General features: G+C 42.5%; 1 protein-coding gene across 16 annotated transcripts in view; it reads left to right on the forward strand.

Annotated features, from left to right (window-relative positions):
* The window catches only part of DCAF1 (DDB1 and CUL4 associated factor 1), a 106,207-nt gene that overhangs the window by 57,399 nt on the left and 36,559 nt on the right, over positions 1-12,249 (forward strand). For all 16 annotated transcript variants that reach the window (XR_010122561.1, XR_008657178.2, XM_063646393.1 and 13 more), the window contains 3 exons: positions 1,596-2,108; positions 2,423-2,524; positions 10,924-11,082. Coding sequence is in view for 14 of the 16 variants with exons in the window: in XM_063646393.1 (XP_063502463.1) it covers positions 1,596-2,108; positions 2,423-2,524; positions 10,924-11,082 (774 nt within the window). In the remaining 2 variants the exon portion in view is untranslated. The remainder of the gene's footprint in view (positions 1-1,595; positions 2,109-2,422; positions 2,525-10,923; positions 11,083-12,249) is intronic.

The raw sequence follows: 12,249 nt of genomic DNA on the forward strand, positions 1-12,249 counted from the left end.
CAGCCTCCTGAGTAGCTGGGATTACAGGTGCCCGCTACCACGCCCAGATAATTTTTTGTATTTTTAGTAGAGACAGGGTTTCACCATGTTGGTCAGGCTGTTCTCGAACTCCTGACCTCATGATCCACCCGCCGAGGCCTCCCAAAGTGCTGGGATCACAAGTGTGAGCCACTGTGTCCAGCAGAAAATAGCTACTTCTAATCTTGTCAAGGATGATGACATTGTATGCCAATAAAGAATAGTAACATTCCCTGTTTCCCTTTCTACCATTTGTATTATGAAAAATTTCAAACATGTAGTAAAATTGAAAGCATTTTACAGTGAACAACTACATATATACATCACCTAAATTGATTGTGAACACTTATAATATCCATCCATCTGCCCTTTTTTTTTGCCTCCCCCCCATCAACTTTTAAGTTCTGGCGTACCTCTGCAGGATGTGCACGTTTAGTACATAGGTAAACATGTGCCATGGTGATTTGCTGCACAGATCAACCCATCACCTAAGTATTAGGCCCAGCATCCATTAGCTAGTCTTCCTGATTTCTCTTCCACTCCCCTTCGACAGGCCCCAGTTTGTATTGTTCCCCCCAATGTGTCCCTGTGTTCTCATTGTTCATTTCCCACTTATAAGTGAGGGCATCTTGTGTTTAGTTTTCTTTTCCTGTATTAGTTTGCTGAGGATAACAGCTTCCAAGTGCCCTTCCTTTTATCTATCTACTATTTTAATTTAAAAAACGCAATTCAAAGTAAAGTGCACACATAATCCCTTTTTTTTTTTTTTTTTTTGAGACGGAGTTTCACTCTTGTTGCCCAAGCTGGAGTGCAATGGCACGATCTTGGCCCACTGCAACCTCCGCCTCCCGGGTTCAAGCAATTCTCCTGCCTCAGCCTCCCCAGTAGCTGGGATTACAGGCGAGCACCTCCACGCCCGGGAAATTTTTTGTATTTTTAGTAGAGACGGGGTTTCACCATGTTGGCCAGGCTGGTCTCAAACTCCTGATCTCAGGTGATTCGTCCATCTTAGCCTCCCAAATTACTAGGATTACAGGCATGAGCTACTGTACCTGGCCATCCCTCTCTCTTTAAAATGAAACACAGTATCACTTTATAGGGTTGGCCCAAAAACTATGTACTTAAAAAAGAACTTGAAAAATGATAATTTAGTTATGTATAATATACATGGCAATATCTAATGGAATACAACCTACAGTAGATAAAAGTTTGAGAAACTTTCATCTTTGGTTTTCAAAGACACATTACAAAAATCATGAATATATCTAATTTCTGCCCCTTCAGGTGTGATGGTCCAGGTCAACTTGACCCAAACAGATCAGTTGTCAATGATGTATTTTATGTGCAAATCTTCTGGTTTGGATTCTCTGGAAAATTTTATGAGGAACAATACTTAGCTGTTACTTATTTCATCAACTTATAGGAATCAAAGCAACACATTTATCAAATTGTTGCTATTACCAGGCCTTGGGCTCACTGCATGAGTCTCCAGTTATTAGGTGGAAATAAGAATTATTCAGGATTACTTAATCATTAATAAAGGGGCACCCCCTTTTTCTCCAATTATATGTTGATAGGTGGCAATAGTGCTTCGAAGGCTGAGGGAGCTACAGCTACAGGAAGTGGCTTTGCGGCAGGAAAACAAGCGTCCCAGTCCACGGAAGCTCTCTTCTGAACCCCTTTTGCCTCTGGATGAGGAGGCTGTGGATATGGACTATGGTGACATGGCTGTAGATGTAGTGGATGGAGACCAAGAGGAAGCTTCTGGAGACATGGAGATCTCCTTTCATCTTGATTCAGGCCACAAGACCAGTAGCAGAGTGAACTCAACAACCAAACCTGAGGATGGAGGATTAAAGAAAAACAAGTCAGCAAAACAGGGTGACAGAGACAACTTTAGGAAAGCCAAGCAAAAGTTGGGTTTCTCATCTTCTGATCCAGATCGCATGTTTGTTGAGCTGTCTAATAGCAGCTGGTCAGAAATGTCTCCCTGGGTGATTGGCACCAATTATACCCTTTATCCTATGACTCCTGCTATCGAGCAGCGACTTATTCTCCAATATTTGACTCCTCTAGGAGAATATCAGGAGGTGAGCTTATTGGGAAGAGTACTGTTCACATGTAGGAATTATTGTGTTCATTTCTGTGTTATTTTATGGTAGTATTTTATACAAAGATATATTCTAACTCTACCACAAACAAGGCTTTGCATGAAACGGTTCCAAGTCTTATGCAGGTCATTCCTGATATGGTCTATTTGATTAAAGTGCATTTACACATTTATCTTCACAGGGAGGGAGGAAGAGGTGCATCATTTCTTCAGGCTTCTATCCTCAAAGAGTGGAATAGGAAATACATGAAAATAAAGCCAAAATTTAAGACTTGTATTTGGTGTTCATTTCAGCTACTTCCCATATTCATGCAACTTGGATCACGGGAGCTGATGATGTTCTATATTGACCTGAAGCAAACTAATGATGTCCTGCTTACATTTGAGGCACTAAAGGTAAAGTTCTTAAAAGTAATGGGTCACTGGGGATTTTTTAAAAACTTTATTTTTTTTTTAAATTTAAGATGGAGTCTCACTCTGTCGCCCAGGCTGGAGTGCAGTGGCACGATCTTGGCTCACTGCAACCTCCGCCTCCTGGGTTCAAGTGATTCTCCTGCCTCAGCCTCCCGAGTAGCTGGGATTACTGGCACATGCCACCGTGCATGGCTGATTTTTATATTTTTGGTAGAGACAGGGTTTCACTTGGCCAGGCTGGGCTCAAACTCCTCACCTCAAGTGATCTGCCCGCCTTGGCCTCCCACAGTGCTGGGATTACAGGCGTGAGCCACTGCACCTGGTGAAGCTTTATTTATTTATTTTTAGAGATAGGTCTCACTCTGTCACCCAGGCTGGAGTGCAATGGGGTGATCATAGCTCACTGTGGCTTTGACCTCCTAGGCTCAAGTAATCCTCCTGCCTCAGCCTCCTGAGTAGCTGAGACAAGTGCATGCCATCATGCTTAGCTAACTTTTAAAAAATTTTTGTAGAGACAGTCTTGCTATGTTGCCCAGGCTGGTCTTAAACTGTACTGAAGCAATCCTCCTGCTTTGGCCTCCCCAAGTACTAGGATTATAGGTATGAGCCACCATACCCTGTGTCACTGAGCATTTTATTGACAGAGATGTGCCTGTGTGTTTTAGCATGTAATTTCTCTGCATTTTATTGCTCAGGGTATTTCTACAGCCAGATGCATCAGAATAGTAACAATCAAAACATTCTTGTTTAGACAGAAGAGAGGAGGCTTACTGAGTATCTCTACAGAAACTTAGGTGTTAATCTAAAAGGCTGAATGTTGAGATAAAAAGTGGATCTAGACATGGGGTGGCCTCAGTTATTGTTACTGAATAGGAGAGGAAAAACTATGAAATAGTGCTTGCTTATGCCCTACTTTTTAGATATTACCTGTATCAGCTAACAACAATTTTTTCTTTTTTTCTTTTTTGAGATGGAGTCTCGCTCTGTTGCTCAGGCTGGAGTGCAGTGGTGTGATTTCTGCTCACTGGAACCTCCGCTTCCTGGGTCAAGCAATTCTCCTGCCTCAGCCTCCTGAGTAGCTAGGATTACAGGTGCCCGCCACCATGCCTGGCTAATTTTTTGTATTTTTAGTAGAGATGGGGTTTCACCATGTTGGCGAGGCTGGTCTTGAACTCCTGACCTCAAGTGAACCACTCGCCTCGGTCCCCCAGAGTGTAGGGATTACAGGAGTGAGCCATCACGCCCGGCCACAGAAATTTTTTCTAAACTATGTACATATTGTATAATGTAAAATTACCTAGGGTTAACAAAATATAAACCAGAAAATGAGTAATGAAATAGCAGACAGAATTAGCTGGGCATGATGGCAGGTACCTGTAATCCTAGCTACTCAGGAGGCTGAGGTGGGAGAATCGCTTGAACTCGGGAGGCGGAGGTTGCAGTGAGCAGAGATTGTGCCATTGTACTCCAGCCTGAGCAACAGAGTGAGACTCTGTCTCAAAAAAAAAAAAAATAGAAATAGCAGACAGGCCAGGCACGTTAGCTCACGCCTATAATCCCAGCATTTGGGAGGCTAAGGCAGGAGGATAGCTTGAGCCGAGGAGTTTGAGACCAGCTTAGTCAACATGGGAGACCTGGTCTCTATAAAAAATACAAAAATTAGCCTGGCATGGTATCTTGCACCTATAATCCCAGCTACTCAGGAGGCTGAGGCATGAGAATCATTTGAACCCGGGAGGCGGAGGTTGCAGTGAGCCAGGATCACTAGGGTGAGCCTGAGCGACAGGGTGAGACTGTCTCTGAAAAAAACAAAACAGGCAGACCCTTGAACTCAGTAAAGATTTCAAAGGGGCTAAACATAGGAGGGCAAGTAAGTCTAATTCACAAGGTCCACACTTAATTCAAGGTGACTAAGCTGATCTGAATGGAGAGAGATAGTTGAATGAATAACAGTGTAGCTATCATACAGTTCTCCTCAATAGGTAACTGTTGAGAGATGAGGTCATTAAAATTACTTTTTAAAAAAATATATAACACTTCGGCGTGGCGCAGTGGCTCATGCCTGTAATCCCAGCACTTTGGGGGGCTGAGGCAGGTGGATCACCTGAGGTCAGGAGTTTGAAACCAGCCTAACCAACATGGAGAAACCCCGTCTCTACTAAAAATGCAAAATTAGCTGGGTGTGGTGGCACATGCCTATAATCCCAGCTACTCGGGAGGCTGAGGCAGGAGAATCGCTTGAACCCGGGAGGTGGAAGTTGCAGTGAGCCGGGATCGTGCCATTGCGCTCCAGCCTGGGCAATAACAGCGAAACTCCAAAACTCTGTCTCAAAAAAAAAAAAAAAAAAAAAGTGTAACACAAACAACATTGTAACAGTCCTGAAAGCCAAAAGAAAATAATATTCACAGTCTCATTTATAATAAAATAACTTTTTATTTTTGTGCTTCATTCTAATCTTTATTAATAGACACAGTTGCTTTGAAAATAATTGTTAGCTAGACTTTACAATTTAACTTCACTTGTATCCTAAGAATGTTTACACGCAGCTGTATGGTTGTTCTATACAAATTAGATGCTCTGTAATTTTCTTATTTTAGTTTTGTGAGATACCTATGCTGTTTTTTTTTTTTTTGTTGTTACAAAGGACATGGCAGAGAACATCTTTGCATATGATTTTGAGGTTATTTTCTTTGAATTTCTACTGCTTAGAACAGGGACTGGTATATGGTAAGCAATCAACAAATAGTAGTCACTTAGTAAGTGAATGAATTCTCTTAATATTTGTTTCTTGAACCATGGAAATAAGGATTTTCATGAAAAACTGAAGTTACCCTGCTGGGCTAAAGTTTAATTTTAAAGTGAAATTACAGTTAAAAAAAAATGCATAACCACACCAAACCTTCAGTGAAATCTTGGGCATGCAGAAGTCGGAAAAGAATGAATGAATATGTAGCAAGTAAAATTTTAAGATGAACATATAACAGGTATAAAACTAGCCAAGATTTGAATGGAACACAAAGATGATAAGTTACTTTGTTATGAGACTGAATATTACTTTTGTTTGGGTTTCCAGGATTGTTACAGTGTTTTCTTTCTTTTTCTTTTTTTTTTTTCTGTCATAGTGACTAGACTGCAACAATGTTGTTTTTGTTATACATTTTATTTTATTTTATTTTATTTTTTGTTTTTTTGAGGACAAGGTCTTACTCTGTCACCCAGGCTGGAGTGCAGTGGCGTGATCTTGGCTCACTGCAACCTCCACCCCCCAGGCTCAAGCCATCCTCCTGCCTCAGCCTCCTGAGTAGCTTGGACCGCAGGTGTGCACCACCCTGCCCAACTAATTTTTTGTATTTTTGGTAGAGACTGGGTTTCATTATGTTGCATAAGCTACTCTCGAACTCCTGGGCTCAAGCTTTCCATCTGCCACCCTTCCAAAGTGCTGAGATTACAGATGTGAGCAACCGTGCCCAGCCCCCTGTTATACATTTTATAAAAAAGTAATTTTAATGACCTCATCTCTCAGTAGTTACCTGTTGAGAACTGTATGATAGCCACATTGTTATTCATTCAACTATATTGCTCCATTCAGATCAGTTTAGTCATCATGGATAAGTGGGGACCTTGTGAGTTAGTCTTACTTGCCTCTCATGTTCAGCCCCTTTGCAACCCAGGAAACAATTTCCCTTTACGGAGTTTGGGGTCTTCTTGCTCTTTCTTTCTTTTTTTTTTTTTTTTGACACAGAGTCTTACTCTGTCACCTGGGCTGTAGTGCAGTGGTGCTGTCTTTGCTCACCGCTACCTCCACCTCCCGGGTTCAAGCAGTTCTCCTGTCTCAGGCTCCCGAGTAGCTGGGACTACAGACATGAGCCACTACACCCAGCTAATTTTTGTATTTTTAGTAGAGATGGGGTTTCACCATGTTTACCAGGCTGTTCTAGAACTCCTGACCTCAGGTGATCCGCCTGCCTCAGCCTCCCAAAGTGTTGGGATTACAGGTGTGAGCCACTGCGCCCGGCCATTTTTTTTTTTTTTTTTTTTTTTTGACAGAGTCTTGCTCTGTCTCCCAGGCTGGAGTTCAGTAGCACAATCTTGGCTTACAGCAACCTCTGCCTTCCGGGTTCAAATAATTCTCCTGCCTCAGCTTCCCGAGTAGCTGGGATTACAGGTGTGTGCTACCACGCCTGGCTACTTTTTTCATTTTTTGTGGAGACAGGGTTTCACCATATTGGCCAGGCTGGTCTCGAACTCCTGACCTCAAGGGATCCGCCTGCCTCAGCCTCCCAAAGTGCTGGGATTATAGGCGTGAGCCACTGCACCTGGCTCTTTCTTTTTTTTTTTTTTAAAGACACTTAAATATGTCAACTTTATTATTTCTCTATACATACTTTTATTTGTACTGAAAATTGTAAAAATAGCACAAAATTTCATCTTATTGCAGTCCAAATTTTTGAAAGCCAGAAAATCTGTTATGCTCTAGGCAAACTACCCAATGGTCTCTTTATATTCTTTCCCCACAAGTGAGTTTGCTCCAAATTCTTGATGTTGGGTTTTGTCTCACTGACTTTGGGCTTCTAAAACACATGGGAATACTTTTGTCCTCTTGGTGCTTCTTTGGGTCAAATCAAACAGTAGAGCTAAAGTATACTGAAGTTATTCAAATACGTTCAGACTACAGAGATCCTTTATAAATTATTAGTATCATGATAGGAAGGAAAAGATACAAGAAAAAAAATACATCCTAGAACTTATTTCAAAATTATTGGTATGCAATCTATCCTAGCATAGGGTAGCTTTTTCAGCCTGCTGCATAAAATTACTAGCAAGAAAGAAAAGTATAAGAATAAGGGTTGTGGCTGACGTGGCTCAGTGTCATAATTCCGTATTCTAGCATCCTCAGAAGGATCCCATCGGTTATACATGCAGAAACTGCAGCGACATCTGAATGGTCCACTACTTGATTCATTCTGAACTCTCTTAAGCCCAGTGTTTGTTAGTTCTCTTTCAAGCCTCGGAACTCTGCTGAGTAACATGTATCTCAATTTTGCCATCCTTTTCTTTCTATACAGACAGCAGTGTTCTTACCCCTCTCACGTAGAGCAAGTCATCTCTGATTTCCCTGAGCATCATTGCTCCTGTATATTGTTGTTGGGGGTGAATTTTCTGGTAGATGGGAAGGGAATTCAGTACTAGGGTGTATAGTCAAGTTACTAAGATTCCTTATCAACATCTTGAAGCAGAAGTTTTGAGAGGCCCCTGAATCGTCCTGGGAATTTTCTTCAGTGAGCATTTGTGAAGACTGTGGGACCAAGGTCGGATCAAACTTTGTGATGTGCACATCGGTGATCTTGACAAACACTTTCCTTGCTTTTTCTTTAATCATCTACCCTTTGCCGAACTGCTTATTTTACTACCACTTGGCAACTTTATTTTTGTCTTTGTTCTTTGCTGAACATTTATTGAGTGTTTTTTATGGGCCAGATACTTATGTTCAGGTACGAGGGATACAAGGAGGCCAATGAATAAATAAATCAAGTCTTTGCCACTTACGGTTTGTTAAGAAAGACAGACATATAAACCTATAATTTTTTTTTTTTTTTTTTTTTGAGACGGAGTTTTGCTCTTGTCACCCAGGCTGGAGTGCAGTGGCACAATCTCTGCTCACTGCAACCCCAGCTGCCCGGGTTCAAGTGATTATCCTGCTTCAGCCTCCTGAGTAGCTGGGATTATAGGCGTGTGCCACCATGGCCGTCTAATTTTTGTGTTATTAGTAGAGGCTAGGTTTCACTATGTTGGCCAAAGTAATATAGTTCCAAAGTATTTTGAAATGGAATAGAAATGAGGAAATTTGCCTTTCAACTTTCAGAAATTTCAAGTTCGGAGGAGGTCAGACATGATTAGAGTAACGCGTCTCTACATGTGGTATTTGGTGTGTGTGTATATAAAGTGTGTAAGCTCATGGTTATACTTTGCACAGTGAGATGAAGCTGGAGGTCAAAGTTGTCTCCAGTGGCCCAGTGATACTGCTTTCAGTTGCAATTTCTGGTCCTGAACAGGGTGCAGTGGAAGAAGGGATTGGGTAATTGCTATTTTTAAAGGTTTTTGTGTGGAGAATTATAATGGGCGTCACACAGTTTAGCTGCGTCTTGAGAGGGGGAGTGGGTGGAAGTATGGTAGTGTTGTGTAACAAACAAAAACTAGGGTAATGATAGAAGGGATTTGAATTATATATAAGGGTTAGCCTGAGCCTGGTTATTGAGAGAACTTTTGAAGAGGGCGCATCCCTGTTTTTTCCATTGACCGTGGTGAGATTTGTGCAGATATCATATCATGTAATTACAAATCTATGTTATTGGTACCTGGAAGACACCTTGGCATGGGAAACAGTAGGGGGAGCTCTAGCTTTCCCAAGGCCCTGTCTATGTTGGCCTAGGTTCAGAGTCATCAAGCAGCCTGCTGCTTGGATTATACTCTTTTTTTTTTTTTTTTTTTTTTTTTTTTTTTTTTTGAGACGGAGTCTCGCTCTGTCGCCCAGGCTGGAGTGCAGTGGCGCGATCTCGGCTCACTGCAAGCTCCGCTTCCCAGGTTCACGCCATTCTCCTGCCTCAGCCTCTCCGAGTAGCTGGGACTACAGGCGCCCGCCACCACGCCCGGCTAATTTTTTTGTATTTTTAGTAGAGACGGGGTTTCACCGTGGTCTCGATCTCCTGACCTCATGATCCGCCCGCCTCGGCCTCCCAAAGTGCTGGGATTACAAGCGTGAGCCACCGCGCCCGGCCTTGGATTATACTCTTTGCCAATAACATTGTGCAGGAAATCAAGTCCACCCAGAGAGGCTAGTGGGACTTGAACAGGCAGTTAAAAAACCTTAAAAGATAAAAAAAAACTTCAAGACATCTATTTAAAATGCATGTGGTTAGTTCTAAAAATATACTTGTTTAGATAATTTGCTCAAGGTTCTTCTTTTGGGGATATATTGATCAATTTAAAGGGAGGCAGATTTTGTGAATTCATTAGTAGTTGATGAGTCAGTGACTGAGCAAAAGCTAGGATATAGAGCTATTTATATTAAAAGGATTAAAATGAGAAAGTTAGCAAAAGTCCATTAGGGAAGCTATTAAGTTGGTGCAAAAGTAATTGCGGTTTTTGCTATTGCTTTCAAAAGCAAAAACTGCAGTTTTTCACCTACCTAAATATGTAATAGTAAAATGGTTGTAGGGTTACTGATTGATTGACTGACAGGGTCACCCAGGCTGGAGTGCAGTGGTGCAGTTGATCCTAGCTCACTACAGCCTTGAACTCCCTGGCTCAAGTGATCCTCTTACCTCACCGTCCTGAGTAACTGGGACTACAGGCATGCGCCACTGCATTTGGTTAATTTTTAAATTTTTTGTGGAGATGGGGTTGTGCTGTGTTGTTCAGGCTGGCCCTGAACTCCTGGCTTCAAGCAGTCTTTTCACCTTGGCCTCTCAAAGTACTAGAATTACAGGAGTGAGACACCCCGCCTGACCAGTATCATTACTTATAGTAAATTTTTTTTTTTTTTTTTTTGAGATAGGGTCTCCTTCTGTTGCCCAGGCTGGAGTGCAGTGGTGCAATCTTGGTGCACTGCAACCTCCGTCTCCCGGGTTCAGGCGATCCTCCTGCCTCAGCCTCCCAAGTAGCTGGGATTACAGGCACCCACCACCACGTCTGGCAAATTTTTTGTATTTTTGGTAGAGACGGGGTTTCGCCATGTTGGCCATGCTGGTCTTGAACTCCAGACCTCAAGTGATCTGCCCACCTCGGCCTCCCAAAGTGGTGGGATTACAGGCGTGAGCCACCTCACCCAGCCCTTACAGCAATATTTTTCATCTTCATAAAAAAATCAGGCTGGGCATGGTGGCTCACTCACGCTTGTAATCCCAGCACTTTGGGAGGCCCAGGTGGGCAGATGACCTGAGGTCAGGAGTTCAAGACAAACCTGGCCAACATGGTGAAACCCCATCTCTACTAAAAAATACAAAAATTAGCTGGACGTGGTGGCGGGTACCTATAATCCCAGCTACTTGGGAGGCTGAGGCAGGAGAATCGATTGCACCCGGGAGGCAGAGGTTGCAGTGAGCCAAGATTGCGCCATTGCACTCCAGCCTAGGCAACAAGAGCGAAACTCTGTCTCAAAAAAAATAAATAAAAAATAATTTCCTGGTGTTAGGAAAGAAAAGAGGAATGTTAAGGAATCTTAGTCTTTTTGTTTACTTTAAATATTATTGAGTTTTCTTTTGTGAGGGGTTGTTGTCTCCTTAGAGGACTTCTGTATTTAACAGCTTAACTGAATATTAGGTCAAAAGGTTTTGTTAATTTTCTAGATTATTTTGTGGTAATTTGTTTCCTCATTTTTTAGCACCTGGCATCTCTCCTGCTCCATAACAAATTTGCCACAGAATTTGTTGCGCATGGTGGAGTACAGAAATTACTGGAAATACCTCGTCCTTCTATGGCTGCAACTGGTGTGTCTATGTGTTTGTATTACCTATCCTACAATCAGGATGCCATGGAAAGAGTAAGTCATCTATACAGGTTTGTGGGGATAAGATTAGGTTGGGGACAACCTCTTTAAAAGATCACATTTGCTGAATGACTTTTGGATAAGAAAAAAACAGTAGTTGAAGGAATAAATTTTAATGAAGCAAGGAACGTGAAAGTCTAGTCTTTATAAAGCAGTCTAAAAATGTAAAATTGTTTAGAAATGGTTCTATTTTTTTCTGACTCTACTGGGAAAATGCTGGGTGGATTGGAGTCTGGGAGCTTTATTTAGTTTTTGCCATTTCTGTGGCATTAAGATTAGCCTTCAGGCACTTTTCCGATGTCTTAGTGCAGTGACATTTATGAGTTATTGTAAAAACAACAGGCTGGGCGCAGTGGCTCACACCTGTAATCACAGCACTTTGGGAGGTTTAGGTGGGTGGATCACCTGAGGTCAGGAGTTCAAGATCATCCTGGCCAACATGGTGTAACCCCATCTCTACTAAAAATACAAAAATTAGCCGGGCATGGTAGCAGGTGCCTGTAATCCCAGCTACTTGGGAGGCTGAGGCAGGAGAATTGCTTGAACCCAGGAGGCGGAGGTTGCAGTGAGCCGAGACTGTGGCATTGCACTCCAGCCTGGGCTACAGAGCAAGACTCCTTTAAAAAAAACACACACACACACACAACAGACCTAGTCTCTCACTGATTCATTCACACACACATTTATATCGTATATAGGGGTGTATATGTTTGTGTATTTTTAGAGACAGGGTCTCGCCCTATTGCCCAAGTGCTCAGCTTGTCAGGTAGCTAGGACTACAGGCTTGTGCCACCATGTCTGGCTACTTTTTATACCTTTTTTTTTTTTTTTTGACAGAATCTTGCTCTGTCTCCCAGATTGGAGTGCAGTGGTGCCATCTTGGCTCACTGCAGCCTCCAACTCCCAGGTTCAAGCAATTCTCCTGCCTCAGCCTCCCAAATAGCTGGGATTACAGGCACCCACCACTGTGCCCTGCTAATTTTTGTATTTGTAGTAAAGACAGGGTTTCACCACGTTGGCCAGGCTGGTCTCAAACTCCTGACCTTGTGATCCCCGCACCTTGGCCTCCCAAAGTGCTGGGATTACAGGCGTGAGCCACCACGCCCGGCCTTTTTTTTGTTCTAATGACAGGGTCTCGCTCTGTTGTCCAGGCTGTAGACT

This window comes from Symphalangus syndactylus, chromosome 1 (genome assembly GCF_028878055.3).
Source record: "Symphalangus syndactylus isolate Jambi chromosome 1, NHGRI_mSymSyn1-v2.1_pri, whole genome shotgun sequence".
NCBI lineage: Eukaryota > Metazoa > Chordata > Mammalia > Primates > Hylobatidae > Symphalangus > Symphalangus syndactylus.